General features: G+C 39.7%; 1 protein-coding gene across 1 annotated transcript in view; it reads left to right on the top strand.

Moving 5' to 3' along the window:
* SAMHD1 (SAM domain and HD domain 1) overlaps nt 1-20,816 on the top strand; it is a 37,425-nt gene extending 16,609 nt beyond the window's left edge. Inside the window, exons 7-15 of the mRNA XM_006881709.1 lie at nt 2,123-2,278; nt 3,760-3,860; nt 3,986-4,094; nt 5,028-5,119; nt 7,770-7,885; nt 12,336-12,478; nt 13,958-14,050; nt 19,298-19,402; nt 20,679-20,816. Coding sequence (XP_006881771.1) covers nt 2,123-2,278; nt 3,760-3,860; nt 3,986-4,094; nt 5,028-5,119; nt 7,770-7,885; nt 12,336-12,478; nt 13,958-14,050; nt 19,298-19,402; nt 20,679-20,816 — 1,053 coding nt within the window. The remainder of the gene's footprint in view (nt 1-2,122; nt 2,279-3,759; nt 3,861-3,985; nt 4,095-5,027; nt 5,120-7,769; nt 7,886-12,335; nt 12,479-13,957; nt 14,051-19,297; nt 19,403-20,678) is intronic.
* The last annotated feature ends 1,709 nt before the right edge of the window (nt 20,817-22,525 follow it).

The following is a 22,525-nucleotide window of genomic DNA, read 5'->3' as shown; positions in this document are numbered from 1 at the left end:
AGATTGAGATTGTTCACAGCTTTAGTTTCCTTGGCTCCATAGTCAACAGTCTTAGCACCAGCAGCCAGGAAATTAAAAGATGTATTTCCATGGGAAAGTCTGCTGTTAGGGACCTCTCCAAAGTACTGAAGAGCAATGGTGTCTCTCTGGAGACTAAGGTGCATCTCATACAGGCCATGGTCTTTGCTATCACTTGTTATGCATCAGAGAGTTGGACAGTGACTAAGGAGGATAGAAGGAGAATTGATGCCTTTGAGCTGTGGTGCTTGAGAAGAGTACTGAGGATACTATGGACTGCTAGGAAAACAAACAGATTCATCCTGGAAAGGGTTAAACCCGGTGGTTCCTTGGAGGCAAGGATTCTGAGGCTACGTCTAACATACTTTGGACATGTTGTAAGGAGGGACCGGTCCTTGGAGAGGGACATCATGCTTAGTGGAGGGACAGCACAGGAGGGGAAGGCCCTCTCTGAGGTGGATTGATTCAGTGACTGGGGTAATTGGGATGGGTGTGTCGGAGACAGTACGATTGGCACAAGGCAGAGCAGAGTTTAGGGCTGTTGTACATAGGGTCGCTATGAGTTGCAAGTGACTCGACGACACATAACAACAACAACAACCACCCCTCCAGAGGGTTTTCAGAGGCAGTTAATCACATGGGAGGAGATTGCCCATATTTCTCCTGCAGAGCAGCTGGTGGATTCAAACCACATAACTTTGAGATTACAGAATAGCATTCTTATAACTAGGCCCTCGGAGCTCTCTTATATTTTGATTTTTTTAAAAAAATCTATTTTGAGTAGATTTAGGTTGACTTTCCCATCCTTGCCCCTAAATTTGTTATACTGTATTGCTGAAACCTGGAAAAGAACTAGATATTCATATATAATAATGTTTATTACATATTAGTCAGTTTCTGTCTCTGTGTTTTAAAGATATAATTCATGGATAATAGACTGTATTTTAAATGTGTAAATCAGTGAGTCATGACAAATTTCTCCATACATCCATGTAACACTCCCCAAGTCAGAATATAAAACAGTTTTGTCTTCCTGGAAAATTCACTTATGCCCTTTTCCACTTAAATGTATCCTTCCGATAGCATCATCTTTGAAGAATGTAGGCAAGTTATTTTGTAGACTATCCCTTAGTTTCAGTTTGATGTTTTCTCATAGACTCAGACTTCGTTTTTGTTAGGATTCACACGGAAGCATCATGGTGTCCTGTTTAGTGCTCAGAATCAGGAGACACGTAAAATCTATTTGTGTTAATATTACTGGTGATCATTTGTTTAAGTCAGTACCTTCCAAATTTATCCTCTGTATAATTACTATTATTTCCTCTTTGTAACCAGTATGTATTTTGATAGAATATTTTGAAAATTATTGTAGGGTTTCCTACCTGGGTCAGTTTTTAATAAAGACTTAGAAATAGGACAGATGTCCCCGGGAAGTCATTAGATCTTTACAGTCCGCTTGGATGAGTAAGCAGAGACATCTGAGTAAACTGAGGCTGATCAGAGACTGTAACCCCGATTTTTACTTAAGCACCCTGGATAAAGCTTTAAGTTTGCCATTACCCTGTTAAATCACTAGATGGATGTGCTAACAGCTTGTAATGTAACTCTAGAGGTTCTAGTACTGATTAAACAGCAGAGCTGAATTTTATAGGGATATTCATTAATAAGAACGCTGTAGTGGCATAGTCAAGATGATCAGTCTCCTCTCATGTGACTTAGAGCCTCCTGAAAACCCAGGAGAGGATAAGATCTGAGTTGGTTCTCACTCTGTGGCACCAGGAGAGCGTGAATTTCCTTGATAAGAAATTCTACCTGCATGACTTGATCATATTCTTCCAGGCATTGTAAATTATAGTGTCACAAAAAATCATAAATATATTTATAACATAATGTTGTAAAAGACTTGGAGATCATAAAATGTTGACAAATAGGACAGGTTTTGGTTTTGTTTGTTTTTTTTTCATATCTAACACACTAGTTGGAAGTTAGATAATTATGTTGTAGAGCTCTATCTATTAGTTACCTGAAGTCAAGTAATTTTGGAAATCTGGAGCCCTCGTCAAAGCCAGAATCAATAATGGACCATCTAACCCTGACTTTCTAGCACGAACAGGGTTCTGTCAAGATGTTTGAGCACCTAGTTGATTCGAATGGACTCAGAGAAGTCATGGAGCATTATGGTCTCGTTCCTGAAGAGGATATTTGTTTCATCAAGGAGCAAATTACAGGACCACTTGAATTCCCAGTCCAAGAATGTCTGGTAAGCTTGTGGACAGCTGAACTTGACCTGCCTGATGCTTTTCATTTTAGTTATTTCTTGAGTCCTGCAAAGCTACACATTTGCTACTTGACAGGAACTAAATGGTAACATATAAGTAAGTTATGTATTCTACTATTTAAAAAGGAAAAACACGCTTTTTTGCCTTTTAATTAATTCTTTTAAAAAATCACTCCCAAATTAAAAGTGTATATAAATCTTTTTAAAGAAATGTTAATGTAGTATTTAATATAAAAAGCTCAAGAAACTTTGTTTAGAAATGTGTAAGTCTAGTTTATCAGTTAAAATTAACATCCTTGAATTATTTAGGTCCACTGACACTTAGGAAAATGTTTGACTACTTGAGAGGAAAAAAATCAGTCTTTTTTTCCCCTCAGATGTTTTTGTGTTTTCATTTTTAATTAGAAAAAGTGATTGGAAAATCATTTCCTCCTGAGGTACTTAGAATTTTTTCTAAAGTATATAAAACACCACTTTTAGCAAAAACTGAATCTCAAAAAATACTTTAAATAATGCTTATCGTTTAGACTAAGGTTGTAACTTCTTTAATAAATGCTGTTTTGGATTCATGAATTCAAGCATTTTAAGTTAAAAGAACTTTCTTAATACTTCATGCTGTTGTTGTTGTTACATGCTGTTGAGTTGCCTGCAACTCATAGCGACCCTATGTACAACAGCCCTAACCCCTGCTCTATCCTGTGCTAATCTCCCTGTCTCTGACACACTTACTCCTGTTACCCTAGTCACTGAAAAATACTTCATACTAAGATATTTTTTATAAATAAAAATCTAAGAACATTTAAACTAGAGAAACTGATTGGCTATGAAAAGTGTTAGGATCCTTTCAGTGACACAAGAATGTTTTGTATTCATAGAATAGGAAATACCCTAGCACATTTCCCCCCCCCCCCCTTTTCCAATAATTTAAGAACCCTGACAGCCTACTGGCTCAGGGGTTGTGCTGCTGACCTTGGCCAGGCTATCTCACCAGCTGCTGTACACTAGAAAGACAGGCAGTTTCCTCCCCTGCGAGTTATAACCTCTGAAAATGCTCTGGAGGATCATCTATGAATCTGTGCTGACGTCACAGGTTTTTGTGGTTGTTGTTGTTGTTATTAGTGTGTGTGTGTGTGTGTGTGTGTGTGTGCGCGCGCGCGCGCACAGTCAAACTAGATCTGGCTGGTGCAGCAGGAGATTGTCCCTCCTTCTCCAACAGAGTATCTGGTGGATTCGAACCATGTACCTCTGTTTGGGATTGCAGTGCAGCTTTTTGCACTAGACCACCAGAGCTCACTGACTTCACAGTTTTGAGTTCTAAGTGGAGAAAGGAAACAGAGAATCTTTTAAGTTATTTCGTGTTCTCAGTCAACTATCTATTTCTTCTTTTCCCATGAATCTTAACTTGCATGTAAATTGATTTGGTTTCTAGCCTAAAATTTTCAGTGGATTTCAATCTCTTCCAGTGGACTTATAAAGGGCGCCCTAAAGAGAAGAGCTTCCTCTATGAGATAGTGGCCAATAAAAGAAATGGCATTGATGTGGACAAATGGGATTATTTTGCCAGGTATGCAGTGCATTGAATACTTCAGGAAAGTCTGATGAAATCCTTGTATAAATTTAGTATTAGCATGGGACATAACAGTTTCCTTGTTGAAAAATTTTCTCTCTGTGTCTCTGGAATATTATTAGGGATTGCCATCACCTTGGAATCCAGAATAATTTTGACTACAAGCGCTTCATTAAATTTGCCCGAGTCTGTGAAGTAAATAACAAGAAGCATATTTGTACTAGAGAAAAGGTAAGCTTTGTCAGTGGGACAAGGAATATGTAGTTCTAGAATGAAATTTTTCAACCATTTGGAAATATCAGTACCTAGTATATAGTCCATCTCTTTACTTAATCATCTTAAGGCTTATTTACATTTTTCTTACAACATGAAAATATAAAATTCATTTTTGTAATTTCTTTTTATTCTGATATTTTTTTAATGTTCTCAGGCACTATGTTACATGCATTAACACAATTCTTAAAACCCTGTGAACGAGATATTGTTATTATTCCATTTAACAGATGAGCATATTGAGGCACAGATAAAACAGAATGAATGGCAGAGCTAGAATTTCAGCCCAGACAGTTTGGCTCCAGAACCTCATCTTAATGAATTTATGTTTCACAACAGTTAAAATCCTGAAAAGCTGTCTCTGCTGGATTACAGATGTGCTAATAAAGAGTACTGTAATGCTATATATATAAAAAGTCTTAGGTTGAGATTAAATAACACAAGAGTTATATTACCTACAGTTATTGAGGAGATTAAAAGAAATTATTAGATTTAAGATGGCTAGAACAGAACCTGTCCCAGAGTTAAAATTCTGGTTTGGGAGTGGCATCCACTTCCTAAACAGCAGGCCTCTGGAAACCCTCTGAACTTTGATAAATGGTGATGGTTGTGGAAGGGCTTCAGGCCTTTGTTCATGGGGTCACTGTGAGTCGTGCTCTACTCAACTGTAATCAACAACAATTAACCAGTAATAATGGATGGTTCAAACTAATGAATAGTTTCACCAGTCTGCACCCCTAGTTTTTAGTGAGCTCAGGATTTCAGTGCATTAGCCTCTGTGCATGGCTTTCTTGTATGCCCCTATGGCTTTTCCTTTTTTTATACTTTGTCTTCTCATTAGTTTAACATGATCTGATACTACATGAATATTTATTACATATTTTCCTTCAGGAAGTTGGAAATCTATATGATATGTTCCACACACGCAATTGTTTACACCGAAGAGCTTATCAGCACAAAATTGGCAACATCATCGATACAATGTAAGACAAATGATTGTTATTTCCTTATAAAATTTTCTAGGATGCTTGACTAGATTATCAGAGGTTGGCTACATTGAGATTTATGGATAAATCCAATTGATTATTAAATCAATAAATTTAAAAGTAGTCAGCCCAATGGCACATCACAAGAACAAGAAGTCCAAAAGGGTTTCTCAAACAATGAAACAAAAGCTGTTGTTAGGTACCATCAGGTTTGATCTAGCACATTGGCATATGGACAACAAAACAAAACTCTACCCTATTATATACCATCCTTGAGATCCTGCTGTGCATAGGCCACTGTTGCAATCACTGGGTCACTCAACTCTTTGAGGGTTGTCTTCTTTTTCACCGACTCTCTACTTTTCCAAACACGATGTCCTATGCCAAGGACCAGTTACTCCTAATAACATGTTCAGAGTATGTGTGATGATATTTCACCATCTTTGCTTCTGGGAGCATTCTGACTGCACTTCTTCCAAGCAGATTTGTATGTTCTTTTAGCAACCTATGTATATTCACATTTCTTCCCCAATGCCATGATTCAAAAGCATCAATTCTTCTTTGGTCTTTCTTATTCATTGTCCAGTTTTCATATAGTGAAGCAATTGGAGTTACCATGGCTTGAGTCAGGTGCAGCTTAATCTTTTAAGTAACATTCTTACTCTTTAAAAGCACTTTAAAAATTTTTGGCAGCAGATTTTCCAAATGCAAAATTTGGTTTGATTTTTTAAATTTTTTTATTTTTTTTAAACTTTTGCTTTCATGGATATTGATTGTGGACCCAAATAAAATTAAATCCTTGACAACACCCATCTTTTTTTATGGTTTTGTTGTTGTTGAGACATTCACCATACTGAAGGCTATAGTCTTGGATCTTCTTCGAAAGATCTTCAAGTCCTCTTCATTTTCAGCCAGCTGACAAAAACTAGCACATCATGAACTTAATTGAATTGTGGAATAGGGCGAGAATGTATAAAGGAGACAAATGAAGGGGAGAACAGCCGACCGGAAAGATGCAAAGAAGCAGTGTTGGAAAGGCTCAGGGCTTCCTCATCAGTCCCAACCATCGGCTGTGGAGTCAGAACTAACTCATAGTTGACCCTCCTGCAGGGTTTTGGAGATTGTAAGTTGTACAGGAGGTGGTTTTTTGGCAGTTGTAAGGTGCCCCACTTTCTCCCATGGATCCCATGTGGATTCGCACCACCATATGTACTATCTTTGAGTTAGCAGTGGAGCTCCCTGGACGACTCCAGCAACGATCCTTTCCACATAAGTGGTTGACTGAATGCCAGGTATTAGTCATCAAGGGGAGCTCTGGTGGCCTAGTGGCAAGAAACTGCACTGCAATCCCAAAGGCTTGCCGTTCGAGACCACCAGCGTTGCTCTGTGGGAGAAAGATGGGCAGTCTCCTCCTGTGTGATTACTGAATCCTGATACTGCCTCTGAAAACCCACCAGGTGGTCAGCTATGAGTCAGTGCCACCTCTTCAGTACACATAGCAGCACAGTCATCAGAGCACTCATACTTGCATAACTGATAATGTTGAGATGAATGAAATTCCTTTTAAGATTGAATGAAACTTAATATTTATCCTTGTTCTAACAAAGGTTTATCAAAATTACTGGCATATTGTAAAATCAACAGAAAATTGGACTTCTCTCTGATTGAAGCAGAACCATAGTAGAGAAGTACAGCTGAGTCTCTACATGACTCATAGACCACATGGAAGTTAACAAATGTGTGTGTGCTTTCTGTTAATTGTGTATCTCTAAATTTGCTTTAAGTTGGCTGTGTGTCTGTGTGTGTGTGTGTGTGTGTGTGTGTGTGTACCATATGACTGGCACAAGCGATTGCTCCGCCTTCTCCAGCAAAGCATCTGGTGTATTTGAACCACGTACATCTGGGATTGCAGTGCAGCTTTTTGCCACTAGGCTACCAGAGCTCCCTTTAAGTTAGCTTTTTATGTACCTTTGGGCACATACTCCTTTTTTTGTCCCCCCCATTTCTTTTTTTTTTCCTTTGCTGTTTGAACAAACTATTTAGAATACAGTATTCTGTTTATATGATTGACACATCATCAGTAGGTTGTTGAGGTTTTTTTCCCCAAAATCTAGCTTGAAAGCTTGGTGGAAACAAAACACTGCTTCTTCCTAACTTGGTTAACTAAAAATCATTTTGTTTCTGCATCTGGACAGTTGGTATTGGTTATACCAGCCTTACTGTTAAGTTGTTGTGAGGTGCCATCAAGCCAACCCTGTGAGCAACAGATCTGGATCTTGTGCTGTCCTGCACCGTTCTCATGGTCTGGGCCCTGCTCAGGCCCATCGTGGCAGTCACTGTCCGTCCACCTCATTAAGGGTCGTCTTCTCTTTAGCTGACTGTCCACCCTACTCAGCATGATGTCTCTTGTTATAAAGTCTGGATTATATTGTGAAACCTTGCCATAGCTCCTGGAACGTAGTATATGTGATAGCTTATAAGAACGTGAACTTACTTAAAATGGTCAAAAAGCAGTTATTTTTAGAATAAAATCTTGTCTCAAGATACTATTTTTCTAATATAGAAAAATTCCCTTAACTTTTAGTGATGCTGAGAGTACATACACGATATCTAAGAAACCTAAATTTTTATAAATGTTGCTTTTTAGGATCACAGATGCTTTTCTCAAAGCGGACCCCTATCTGGAGATACCAGGTGCTGAAGGAAAAAAGTATCACATTTCCACAGCAATTGATGACATGGAAGCCTTCACGAAACTAACAGGTATGAACTAAAAGGTAGAGAAAGGGTCCATCTCCCTGGCTTATCAGTGAGTTGTTTTCAGAACACTCAAATATATTTCAGATCCCTAAGTGATTATTTTTTAATGTGCAATAGTTCTGCCTTGTACTAATAAGATGATCTTACAACGTAATTCAGTTTCTTTGAGTCTTTTTTTTCTCATATTATAACATAGAAGAAATGATACCTAGCACATGGTTTACCGTGATGCTAAAAATGAGGCGTGTTGTCATTGTAGGCTGTTGAATCACTTCTGAATCCTAACAACCGAGTGTGTCAGAGTAGAAATGCCCAGGGGTTTCCTAAGCTATTATTGCTATAGGATCTGATCACCAGGCCTGTGGTGGAGCTGCTGCTGATTTGAACCACTGACTTTTGATTAGCACCTGGGCTTATGCTAGTTCGTTTTTACGGAAGCCCTGCAGTAGTATTTGTTTTCACTAACAAAAAAAGAGAATCTGAAGAGGATTTTCATGTTTACAAAAGAGGAAAAAATAGCATTAAGATTTTGTTTTGCAGCAAACCGGTAGAGGACATGTGTACCCCAAGTAATGAGAGTGGCATGGCCAAGCTCCATCCGCAGAGCTACATTGAGCAGCTAAGCATCAAGCCACTTTGTGTTATTTTAGGTTTTATATGTTATTTAATATGATTTGATAGGGTTTATGTTTGTTTTTCTTGTTGTGTACTGTCGGAGAAGATCCGACTGGCACAGGAGGAAATTGCCCCTCCTGCTCCAGCGGAGCATCTGGTAAATTTGAACCATGTGGCTTCGGGATTGCAACGCAGCTTTTTGCCTCTAAGCCACCAGAGCTCCCTTGATAGGTTTTTTTTGGAGGTCTGGAAATGCACAAAAAGATTTCCCATATACATTAATAGTAATCGCTTTTTCATTTGACCCCATTCTTGCTTATGAAAGGTTTTAGAGCAATGTTCTGCTTTCACATTGCAGGTAAGACTTGTGTTAATAAAGGAACAATATCAACTGTCACTTAATTCAGGGAACTATTGTAGCACTGCATCTGGCTTTAACCATAGATCAGAGGTTCAAACCCACTAGCCAGTGCTCAACAGAAAGATGAGGCAGTCTGTTTCTGTAAAGATTTCAGCCTTGGAAACCCTGTGAGTAGGTTTACTCTTCTACACTGTTGCAGAGTTGGAATGGATAGGTAGGAGGTTCTCAGTTTTGTGATTTCCTTGTTATAAACTAGCTGGTCTGATATCATCCTAATCCTGAAAACTGGCTTGCCCTTTTAACTTTATTGCCATCATAAAAAACAGACTGCAGGATATAAGAATCTCTCCTGCTTAGCAGAAACAGTACCTGCAGCTTAGAGTGAGAAGGAAGAGAGGTGGAGGTGTGGCAGCCAGTTATGTATGTGGGAAAGTGTAGACTGAGCAATGGAAGTCAGCAAAACAGGAAAAGTAGAACAGGAAGTATATATATACCTGCAGAGGTCTCAAATGCAAATCATGAAAACGACTCTGTTTAGCAAAAATTAAAATTAGAATGCAATCACTAGGTAACAGAATCAGTGTTAAGACTGGAGGCTCAGAAAATGAGCAAAAGCAACAAAATCTGAGTAGTCCAAGATACAGCTTTCTACTTAAGAGTACCACTCCTGCTCCACTGCTCCTAGGTTTGTTTGGTGGGGGGTTTTTTTGTTCCTAGGTTTTATTTGCAACGCGCTATTGGCCAGAGTACTCCTTGGAGGCAGGGAAGACCAAGCTTTGTCTTTTATCCTTTGGACATATACCTAGACGAGACTATTCCTTGGAAGGGGACATAATGCTTGGAAAGATGGAGGGTCTGTGAAGGAGAGGAAGACCCCAGTGAGAATGATTGACACTAAGACTTTGGCACAGATGGTGAGGATGGCACAGGATAGGGCAGGGTTCAGATTGGCTGTTCATAGGTTTGCTGTGAGTCATACTCAACAGCACCTAATAACAACAACAACAACATCAGAATATAAGACTAGACTAGTTCCTCTCAAACTGTCTTTGAGGAACCAATTTTCTTGATTTCCAATCCCTCACAGTTCAGTCAAACTCTGAAATTCATTGTAGTGAGTTGGAATTGAATCATAGCTGACCCTCTAGCAGGTTTTCAGAGGCTGTAAACGGCACAGGAGGAGACTGCACACCTTTCTCCTAAGGAGCCACTGGTGGAGTTGAACTGCCAGAGAGAAGCTGCCTTTAGGTCAGCAGCTCCAGATTTATTCTTGAATTAAATACAGTACATATTAATTATTTGGAAAATTGAATGGGGAAGGTCTGAGAGTCAAAATAAAATGCAAATCCAGATTTCATTTCCCTCCCTTTAAAAAATTGCTTTTTGAATGAAAGTTGATAAAGCAAGTTGGTTATTCATTCAACCAGTCATACACATTTTGTTTTATAACAGTTTGAATATTCACAATATATTTGCACTTTTCCACTTCCCTGTAATTCTGACTTCCATTAATCCTTCCTGTCTTCAGGGCTTTATCTTTAGCGGAAATGATGCTTTTTTGGCCTAATATGGTTGGTGAGTCTAAGAAGTGAGTGCGTTGGTGTTACTGTTCCCTTTTAGGCCTGTTTGTTGTTTGACTGAGTTGAACCTTGGAAATGAGTTTTATTCCACTTTCAAAGGGTGGTTTAGGGCCATAGTCTCAAGAAAAACCTAGATTTTAGAAAAAACCTGTCTATTATTTACATATATAATATCAGGTATATTTTGTCTGCCTATATTAGGGAGCTTCTGGTGGCCTAGTGATAAGAACCTATGCTGCAATCCCAAAGTCATGCAGTTCGAATCCACCAGCTGCTCCACAGGAGAAGGATGGACAATCTCCTTCCATTCAATTTACTGTCTCTGAAAACGCTGGAGGGTCGGCTACTGGTTGATCCTGACTCGATGGTACACAACAACATTATCTATATTCTATATTATGTATATGCAAATATGGGAAGTTGTTAACCAGCTGTAACCTGTTGTAAGGCAAAGTATGTATCTATAGTTTTTTAAAATTTTTCAGTAGAAGCATTTGGAAAGGGGACAAAAGAATTTTTTTAATTAAATTTTATTAATCAAACAATTTTTAAAAATTACTTACAAGTGTCATCATATAAGGATGCTTGTAAAACTTTGTATAAAGGAAATTTACTAAATCTATGTAGGTGCCAGGCTGCTATCTGAAAGCTTACCTATTTCAATCCACAAGTAGCTTATGAGGGAGAAAGCTGGTTAGTCCCCTCCTGTAAAGGTTTATGGCCTCAGGAACCCGCTGGAGGATCCCAGTAACTTTGACTTAGAATTAGAATTGGCTCAATTGTAGGAGGTTTGATTTCATTAAATCTTACTTCACATCAGTCATTATCAGTACAACTTTGCTTTCTTTATCCTATCTACCTGTTCCCTTCGGACATTAGACTGTTTTGAAGCAAATCCCAAACAAATAATCTTGTTTATAAATAATTAGTATCATTCCTTTTAAAGATGTAAGTTGAACAACAGTAAATTAAGACACTATTGTATACCCATTGTGGTAGGAGCCCTTGTGGTACTGTGATAATACTCCAAGTGTTGTCTAACAGCCAGTGGTTGGAACCGCGATAGCAGTGGATTTAAAGAACTCTGACAGTGGAATGAGGAAAGGGCTTGGCTGCTATTCAAGAGGAAGATAGTTTGAACCCACTTGCCACTTTGTGCCAGTTTGTGTCCTTAAAGATTTTTTTAAAACCCTGAAAAACCTCATTGCCATCGAGTTGGAACTAATTCATAACTGTAAAGTGAGCAGGAGGAAATTGCCTATCTTTCGCCCGAGGAGCCAGCCACTCGTGTGTCCCAGCCATGAGAGAGGCTCAGTCTTTGGATTAGCAGTGCACCCTTCTAAAAGATTACAGCATTAGAAACCCCATGAGGGTAGTTCTAGTCTGCATAGATGGTGGGTGTGAATAGGAACTCAATTCCAGTGGCTTTGGTTTCTATGGCTTATGTCCCCATAGCCCAATGAGTAAAGACTTGAGCTGCCAACCCAAAGACAGGTGGTACAAATCCACCAGCTGCACTGCAAGAGACAGACAAATTTCCTCCTATGTGATCTTCAGTCTCTGAAAGCCACTGAAGGGTCAGCTGTGAACCAGTTCTTACTCAATAGTTCATAACAATAGCCACGCATTACTCAGCCTCAACAGTTATCAACTCAAAGGATGCAGTCTTCTTTCATTTCTACCTTTCTCCTCTATCATTTTAATTGATTGGAACATTTTTTTAAAGTTTAGTGTTATTTTGGGGTTTTTTTTTAGTATTCTAAGAAATAAAAATCAGATTGTAATCGTAGTGTATCTGCATTAATGAACTATGATTTGAAGTGATTTCAGGAGTTACCTAAGCCTTTTCCTGTATAAGGTTTCATTTAATATAACTGAAATTTCATCACATTGGCAGATAACATTTTTCTGGAAATTTTACACTCAAGTAATCCCAAACTGGATGCAGCACGAGAGATTTTAAAAAAAATTGAATGCCGAAAGCTGTACAAGTATGTGGGCCAGACTCTTCCACCAGTAGGACAAGAGAAGATTAAAAGGGTAAGTTGTCAGATACCTTTCCATTACTGAGACGTGTAAAAATCTCTGTCCCCCTTTAGAAACCATCAAGGTATTGCATTAATCTCATTGTAATCTTTACAGAATACAGTGTTCTCAGACCTATTTTATAGATACATAAACTGAGACTTAGGGTAGATGAAATGACCTGTGAGCCACAATTCAAAGTCAGAGCTAACTGACTTCAAACCTTTGTTCTTACCACATAAATGAGAAAAGGGGACCTCAAAGTTTATCTCAATAAAAAGACAGGAAAATAGATCTAAGCATAAGGACCTCAAAATGAGGATACTTTAGTTATTCCCATCGCAACTCTGAAGGCCTGCTTTTAATGCCTCTTCCACACTGTAACAGGCTTTCTAGATTTCACCTACCTGTCTTTTACAGGCCGATGTTGTTGTTGTTGTTATGTTATGAGTCGCTTGCGACTCATAGCGACCCTGTGTACAACAGCTCTAAACTGTCCTGTGCCAGTCTCACTGTCTCCAACACACTCATCCCAATTGCCCCAGTCACTGAATCAATCCATCTCCCAGAGAGCCTTCCCCTCCTGCACCTGCCCTCTACCCTCACAAGCATGATGTCTCTCCAAGGACTGATCCCTCCTTACAACATGACCAAATTATGTCAGACGAAGCCTCAGAATCCTTGCCTCTAAGTAGCAGCCCAGTTTAACCCTCTCAGGATGAATCTGTTTGTTTTCTTAGCAGTCCATGGCACCGTCAGCACTCTTCTCCAACACCAAAGCTCAAAAGCATCAATTCTTCTTCTATCCTCCCTGGTCATTGTCCAGCTCTCTGACGCATAACAAGTCATTACAAAGACCATGGCCTGTACCAGACGCACCTTAGTCTCCAATGACACACCATTGCTCTTGAGAGAGGTCCCTAACAGCAGACTTTCTTATGGCAATGCACCTTTTAATTTCCTGGCTGCTGGTGCCAAGAGTGTTGATTGTGGATTCAAGCAGACTAAAGCTGTGAATAATCTCAGTCTCTTCACCATCCATCCTGATGCTGCCAATTGGTCCGGTGGTGAGAATCTTTGTCTTCTTGACATTGAGCCTCAATCCATATTGAAGGCTGCAGTCCCTGACCCTCAGATGATAACCATGTCTGTTCTTTGCTATTGTAGGTCTTTCTCTTTGCCAGGAAGCCAGTAATTCAAGTTATGCTGATGACCATACTGTGCTGCATAGTAATTCTTTGGGTTCTATTTTGCCTCCTTTTGTTTAATGATAGATTAATACCACATTTGTTCAAAATGGAACAAGCATTGTTACAAAGATTCTCTGTGATTTGTTTAAAGGATGGCAAGGACAAGAGCCATGTATGTGTAGGCATTTTTCTACTCTTATTTTTTCTAGCAATGTGTCATTTTGAGAGCAAGAATACCTCTGTGGCTTAAATATTTAATAATGGAAAGTAGAGTTCTGACCTGCGGGGCTCTTGTCTTTTCTAGGAAGACTATAAATCCCTTCCACAGGAAGTTGCTGATGCTAAACCCAGTGTATTGCTACAGGCTGAACTGAAAGCTGAAGATTTCATAGTGGATGTAAGTAGTTAGCCCAATATATTATCAGTCAAGGCTTTTTTTCTTTTTATAAGAAAAACAAAGATCTTATTATTATAAACATAATCCACATTGATTATAAAAATTGGAAAATAGTTTTTTATTATTTTCTTTGAACACAAAAATTATCATTGTGGATAATATCAATGTAATCATATGGCTTCTGTTATTTTCTGTACAAAACCTCTCATGCGTGGAAGGAAAGTGTGCATCTTTCTCGAGAGGAACAGCTGATAGATTCAAACTGCCTGCTTTTGGATTAGCAGCACAACTTCTTACCCACTAGACTTCCCCCAAAAAATCAAATCCTGCTGTCAAGTCTCTTCTAATTCATAACAAACATGTAGGACAGAATGGTTCTTGTACCACAGGGTTTCTGAAGCTTTAATCTTCATGAAATTAAATGACTGCATCTTTCTCCCAGGAATCTCTTGACTAGCAGCTCAACGCTTTAACCAGTCTGCCAACAAATCTCTTCTATGTGGCTAATGTGTGTGCTGTGTATCATGGAGTCTGAACTGACCCTTTGCCGACCCTCCAGTGGGTTTTCAGAGGCAGTAAACTGCGTAGGAGAAGATATATGGCGAATAGAACATTGTATTTTGGAAGCAGGAGTGGCATCCACTTCCTAAACAACATGCCTCTGGAAACTCTATGAACTTTGAGAAACAATGATAGTTGTAGAAAGGCTTCAGGTCTTTTGTTAATAGGGTAGCTGTGAGTCATGCTTGACTCGATGGCAATCAACAACAACAGAACATGGTACATTTTTTTAATGTCTTTCTGTTCACAAAAGTCATGCATGCCTTGTTATTTTTTAGATGACCCACATACTCCCAAAGGAAAAGTTTTCTAATGAGAGGTTTTCTTCTGTTTCCAGTAAAAAATCTTTGGAATTCTCTCCTGAAATCTCCAAACAATATACTCTTTGAGGTACAACATACTAACTGTGAAATTTTTTTCATTGGAAGGTTTTTTAAATGTTATTATTATTCGTGTGTGTGCGAATACCGTCAAATCAGATCTGACTGGTACAGGGGGAGATTGCCCCTCCTTCTTTGGCAGAACGTCTGATGGATTCAAACTGCACACCTCTGGGATTCCAGTGCAGCTTCTTGCCTCTAGGCCACCAGAGCTCGCCGGAAGTTTTTTTAAAAAAATCAAAGCAAAATACACCTTGAAGATCATTTAGTGTCTTAGATTTGTTTCAGACCAGTCAGTGGGGAAGAATAGAGACCAAACAAGACAATGTCTCATCTGTTCCTTTCCTGTTGATTTGTCCTTGAGGTTCAGATCTCTCCAGAGTTGTACTTCGCCAACGGATGCAGTGGGCTCAGTCTGTACTCACTTGACTGCTGGTCAGAATGCCCCAGGTGTGGAGGGCAAACTGCAGTTCTGTGCCTTACCCTCAGTACTTTATGAAGAGGAACCTAACAACAACAAGAACAGTACATAGGAGCACTGGTGGCCTAGTAGCAAGAAGCTGTGCTGCTATCCTTAAGGCACGTGGTTTGAATCCACCAGATGCTCTGCTGAAGAAGGAGGGGCAGTCTCCTCCTGTGCCAGTTGGATCTGATTCGATAGCACACAATGAGTGTGAAAAAAACAAACCCAAAACAGTATATAAAGTTTAATTTTGTCTTGTAGAATTATTACAAAGATCCATTGTTAGTCTGTAGCTGCTTTTTTTATTTGACTGGTCAAGAATGGAATCCTCAACAGATTATCTTTCTGGAAAATATATGGTTTAGCACATTTGATTTAGAGAAGTTTTCTGTAATATATTGAGGAGAAAATAGAGATTGTTTTTTATTCCAATTTTGAAGCCAGGGAACTAAGTACCAAAGAACTAGTGGCACTTCTTAAATATTCCTGAGGATTCGACTAGCTTAAATATTCCTGAGGATTCGACTAGTGTTCGTGCCTTACCATGATGTGTTAAGGCTGCAGCGTATACCCCGAAAATGAAACAACACCCTGCAGAGAGACTGTGACAATGACAGGTCGGTAGTCCAGGGGAGGGCCGAGCCTTTGCTCTCCCGTCTCCCAGGTGAGGGGATGCAGTGGTCCACAGGGAATGGGGCAGTTTGCTGTGTACTTCAGCTACCCTTTCTCCTTCTGGGCTATATCGGAGTCCTATCCACCCACTCTTCTCTCAGACTTAAGGCAGTTTATCCAACAGGCATCATGTGTCTGTTTTTTCAGTCTCTCACTGTTTAAGTTCCTCTTCTCACCCATCCCTTCACCCACCATCATCTCTACATCTCATATTTAGCAAATTCTTGCTTCTCCTCTATCTTGATGCCTTTACTGCACCCTGGCTATCCCCTGAGAATCTGCTTCTGATGCAGCCCTTTCTTGAAAAGCCTATTCCTCAGGGTGAGGAGACCTTCCTGTTCATCAGTGGTCTTGTTTCCGGTATCATTTCAAAGACCTGTGGAAGACCCCTGTCCTCTGAGGCTCTCCTCAAACCACATCCAGCCTCTTACCATCTACTGCTGAAGATTTTGCCATGTATTAGAGTCTTTCTCTACATTCTTAATTCCTGCCAATATCCAAGGCAATGATTTCTTGGTTCATGTGACCAACTATCTCTTCGATCTCTTTGTCTTCATCCCCAAGGACATTTTCTAGTTAACCTCAGCCAACACTCTCAGTAGATAACTTGCTGAAAGTTATCATACTCAAAATTGCTCTCCTTCTAAAACCAGTAAGCATTATGTTCTCTGTTTTGAGCCCTGGTGTCATAATGGTTAAAACCATTGGCTGCAGTTCCTAGGTTGATGCTTTGAACCCACTGAACTGCCTCTGAAGAAGAAAGATAAGGCAGTTTGCTTCTGTTGAAATTTACTGCCTTGGAAACCTGTGGAGCAGTTCTGCTCTGTTCTGTTCTGTAAGAACTCTGAATCAGAATCTGTTTGGTGACAGTGGATTTTATTTGGTGTTTAGTTCTCCACTCAAAAGCTGGTCTTCCTGCTTTGCTGCCTCTTACATCATCAGGCTGTCTAGTTTGTATTGTGTCCTTATCTTCTTCCAGTGGTCAGGAGCCTTGTATTTTTTTGTTTTTTTCCCAGTCTAATTGACACATTCAGTGATCACTTACTCCATTTCCTTTTACAGTTACCCTTCAACTCTCATGCCCCTCTTAGGTGTCACCCTACCAGAATGCCAAATGATCTGCTTGAATCTAAAGTTCTCTGTTTCCACCTGGGTAGATCAGTGCTGCTGGAAGAGATCACTATACTGGCATCTCTAGAAATGAATTCAGTCACCAACCCTAATAGAGCCCTCTGTATCCCCAGCAGCTTAGTGCAATTCTCCCAATCTCTCACACCCTCTTCACTCCTCCCAGATCTCCAGCTCCCATCAGTATCCCTACCCAGTAAATTATTCAGTCTGGGCTCTGATTGCAGAATGAAAACAATGGGCCATTAGGTAAGACTTGGCCTCAGTCAGCTATCAGATAACAAACTTACCTCCTCCTGGAGCCCTGTTGAGCCTTTCCTTTGTGACACTAGGGAAGTGTCTTCCTTATCAGAGGCCAAGTGTAATCCTTCCACTTGCTGTCTGGGGCACCTTTTCCCATTAGGAACTTTCTCTAGTGAATGAATCCTTCTGTCTCCTTCCTCACCATTTCAGTGGCCACATGTGGCATTTGGCCATTAGAAATATATCTGCTGCACCTGAAGGACTGATTTTTTATATCATCTTTAATGTTAATTTATATTAAGTTTAAAAAGGTAAGACATATGGTAAATGTTGGGGTTGTAGAGTTTGTTTTCCTGTAACTTTTTTTTGAACCCCACAGTATCTGTCTCCCCTCCTTTTGACTTTTGCTTCATCAGTTAAACGCGCTGTTTTCATCTTAAGAAAATGAGGTGTTGTTTTCATCTTAAAATAGCACACATTGCACTTCTCTTCACTCTTCTTCAGGGTGAATCGTGTTGAAGAATTGCCTCTGTTAGTTTTCCTTGGTAATACATCTCGCTCTGGGCACCTCACGCTTGGCACCTCTTAGCAATCGCATTTGAAAGCTGTCTTCTCGTGCTCTTTTTCTTCTGTCTTCTTTTCATTTCTTCTCGTTCTATGTGTACACAATAGATTGCTCCCCATGGTTTTTAAGGCTGACCTTTTGGGCTGACAGTGCAGCTCCTGAGCTAGGCTGCCAAAACTCCCTGGCCTCTGACCTTTGGGAAGCAGATCACCAGGCCTGCCCTCCAAGGAACCTCTGGGTGGGTTTGAACTGCCAGGTTTTCAGCTAGTAACACGTAATTGATTGTGTCTGTTACACTTTCATTAAATACTGGTCACTTAGTAAAGTCACTTTCCCAGGAAACATTTGCCGTCATCCCCCTTGCATTCTAGCCTCACTTAGTGCTGTTGAGTAGACCCAGTTCATTGTGATCCTATGTGGCCTAGTGGTAAGAAGCTGCTCTGCAATCACGAAGGCATGCAGTTCTAATCCACCAGCTGCTTCGTGGGAGAAGGATGGGCAGTCTCCTCCTGTTTGATTAACTACCTCTGAAAACCAGCTGTGGGTCAGTTCCAACTCAATGGCACACAACTCCAACAATAGGTTAGAGTTTCCTAGGGTTTCCTACTTTGTGATCTCTACATTAGCAAGTCACCATGTCTTTTCTCCTGTGGAATAATGAGTAGATTTGAAGTACAGGCCTTGCATTTGACAATTGACCATTAACATTATCCTGCCAGGACCCTACAGCCTTTATGAGATCCCTTACTTTATAGTTTACAACTCCTTTTCCTTCTCTTTGGTAACAAATAGAATTACCCTGAAACCTGTCAGAGTCGTCTTTCACTGGTGCTCACCACATACTTAATATATTCCTTCTCCTAAGTTTTTCTTTCTGAAAGGTTTCCACACCACACACGTTCCAACTTTTGCAGTGTTTATTCTGTTTTTTTCAATCTCTGTCTAAGCCAGGTCTGTGGAACCTAGAACTTTAGAAATAATATCTCTATTGTATCTTGATGCTCAGCATAGTGTCTTTCATACAATAGGTGTTGAATCTACAAGTACTTTCTTTTCCCTTAGATTTCAAAACAAATCCCTGATCATGCATCAGACTTTGTCCCACTGTCAGCCACTCACCAGTGCACTTGCTTCTGACCTCCTGAGAGCTCTGTTCCTTTTCCTGTGATGCCTCAAAACCCCAAATTCAATTCTCATGGTTGCTATGGAACTGAGCACTTGTCTCTTTTATTAAGGTTATCAATATGGATTATGGAATGGAGGACAAGAATCCTATTGATCATGTTCACTTCTATTATAAGAATGACCCCAACAAAGCAGTCATGATTGCTAAAGATCAGGTAACTAACTGTCTCCTTCAGTAAAAGAAATATGCTATAGTGACATGACAAATCCTTTTGGTAAATTTGCATTTTGTGTGCAGGTTAGGTTCTAAAGTCATCATGTAAGGGGGGGTGGAGGTATTTCTTTTAAAGTTATAGACTTGACCATCTGAAGAGCCAGATTTTCCTGTTTGCTAATAATGGATGAAAACCTCTGATTTTTCAGTGGAGACTAGCTATATAGTTGGCTTCATAGAAGTTATAGGTGCTTAATTCCTATCTTATGAAACTCTGTAGTATATTATATATAATATATATGATCCAGACGTGTAGTATTTTTCTATATATAATGTATATGTGTGATTCAAACCTTTAGTTTTTTATTAGCTGTCATAAAATTGAGTATTTTGCAATAGGACAACTATCACAAATTCTGTGAACAGATGGGATTAAAAAGCAAAAGAAAGTGGTATTTAAATGTAACATCAAAAATACTATTTAGGAGGAACAGCAGAGTAAAAATTAATAAGTAGATTAAGGTGAATGAGGGCAAATATAATATTCTTTTTTTTTTTTTAATGCTGCTTAGAAGTTTGGGGAAAAGCTGATCTATCTCCAGTGTGTCAGTGGACTTCATTGAGCTTTAAACCATTGCTAAATGATTCAGTCATAGGCAATGAAGTAAAACCAGAAAAAAACGAATTTTTCATATTTGGATAATCTAGAGTAATAACTATAACAAGTAAAATTATAGGTCAAAGCCCTAGACTGATAGTCTCCCTAAGAGGAATAATGAGCCCTTCCAGAATCGATGCATGAGATTGGATTCGTAGGAGGACTATGACGAGTGACACCTGTTCCAAGAAGCTTGGTTGGGCGCCATCTTTGATCAGGGCACCACTGTTTCCAGCTCTGCTCTTCCTCTTAAATTCTATAAGGGAGATCACTTTTTTTTTTATTGTATTATTTTTACATGTACCGTCAAATCAGATCTGACTGGTACAGGAGGAGATGTCCCTCCTTTTCCCGGCAGAGCATCTGGTGGATTTGAACCATGTGCCTCTGGGATTGCAGTGCAGCTTCTTGCCACTAGGCCACCAGAGCTCCCGGAGATCACATTTTTAGCGGTACTTGACGCATCATATTTCCGATCCTGGTTATTCTAGTTCAACCAAATTTTAAAACTTCAGGTCTATTCTGGCTTTGCTTCCTCATTCATGACTGAAATGGGAAGAACCACTTACAGGCCTGGTGTATTTAGGGTAACAATGAAATCTTTTCTTCCTTTAAAAAGGTTTCACAGCTTCTACCAGAGAGATTTGCAGAGCAGCTGATAAGAGTGTACTGTAAGAAGACCGATAACAAGAGCTTGTATGCTGCACAACAACATTTTGTTCAGTGGTGCTCAATCAGAGGTTTCACCACCCCATAGGTGGGTAGTTATTATTCATACTTTACTCAGTTTGTATACATTCTGAAAAGATACTGTGTGGGCTCTGGAAAGTAGCTTAAATTATAGTCATTTAGTTATGGCTTTCAAAATGAAATCTTCCTACTTAAACTTTCACTTCAAAATGTCTTAATCTCTGTCCAACCTTGGTTTCTTCCTCCACCAATTGAGAATGGGCAGATTGTTTGTCGGTGACAGTGCTTTTTATTAATGTTCTCAGCAGTGTTGTGGCCACACCTCCCAGTGTCCCTGGGAGACAGGAAGTGATCCCATACTCTGGTTAATAAATTGAGTAGATTGTTTAGAGTAAACTTGTTCAGGTTTTGAGTAAACTTGTTTAAGGCCACATACAAGTTTTTCAAATTTCTTCTTTCTATATTATAGTGTTCCAAATCTGGTTTTATGTCAGTACATTCTCTAATGGCTTTGTAATAAGGAGTTACACTGCCAACTCAAAGGCAAGTGGTTCAAATCTACCAGCTGTCTTGGGAGAATAATGAGCAGTCTCCTTTTTACAGTTGACAACTTCTGAAAACCCACTGGAGGATCAGCCGTGAGTCAGTTCTAGCTCGACAGCACATAACAGTAATTAACAAAAGGAAGCAGAGCCCAGCTGGGATTTCGAGCTGGTAGAGAATGTGGTTAAAAGTGTACCTTATTGTTGTATATGTGGTAGGTGTCTGGCACAAAGAAAGTGAGTAACTGATGTTTCTTGACTGAATGAATGAGTGTAGTAGGCAAGGAGATGGGACTCAGCATTCTGTCCCTAATCTAGTATTTTCTTAGTTTCATGGTTATTTTTATGTGCTGAAGGGAACAGAGAGGGAAAGTTAAGTCATAAAAGAGTAGCTCAGAAAGTTGGAACGTCATCAAATGCCAGCAGGAATTACACAATAAATTCCATTATGATTCAGAGAGTTAGGAGAGCTTTCAAAAAAGCTTTGTGACAGAGGGAGGGTTCTGTTAAACTCGGAAAGCTGAGTTGTATCCAGATACATTGCAGGGAGAAGGGGGCACATTTTGAAATTGAAAGCAGTATAAAACCACTTAGGGCATCAAGAGACCAGTTTGATTGGAGTAGAATATTCTTAGTATGAGACTGAGAAGCTAAATGAACAAAACAGAGTAGATGTCGAAAACCTAGCATAATCAGATAGGAAAGGGCGTTTTTCTTACTTTGTGAGCCATGATGAAGTATCTCTAGTATTGTACTACCTAATATATTGGACTGCAAACCAAAAGATTGATGGTTTGGATCCATCGGTTGCTCTGTGGGAGGAAGGTGGGTAGTCTCCTCTCACAGAGACGTATTACCTCAGAAACCTGACGAAAGGTCAGAATTGACTCACTGGCAGTGGATTTGGTCTGAACCATGGAGGGAATCATACAGGCTGTTCAAGGTTTAGCACACTACTGTAATTATCACTTGTTTGTTGAGGGCCTTGGGTGGCAAAAACCTTTCACTCTCAGCTACTAAACTAAAGGTTAGTAACTGTTCCCTCCCAGCAGCACCACAGGGAAAGCCTGGCAGTCTGCTTCTGTAAGGACTGCGGCCGAGGAAACCCCATGGAGCAGTTCTATCCTGTACCTCAAGAGGTGGCTGTGAGTCAGTCAGTCACCTCCACAGCTGTGGATTCAGTGTGGGGGTTTTATGTGCATGTGCTTGTCCTCCTGGAGTCCGATCTAAGAAT

The sequence above is a fragment of the Elephantulus edwardii genome, unplaced genomic scaffold, assembly GCF_000299155.1.
Source record: "Elephantulus edwardii isolate Elephantulus edwardi_28Jun2011 unplaced genomic scaffold, EleEdw1.0 scaffold00015, whole genome shotgun sequence".
Classification (NCBI taxonomy): domain Eukaryota; kingdom Metazoa; phylum Chordata; class Mammalia; order Macroscelidea; family Macroscelididae; genus Elephantulus; species Elephantulus edwardii.
This window is presented reverse-complemented; position numbering and strand designations above follow the sequence as displayed.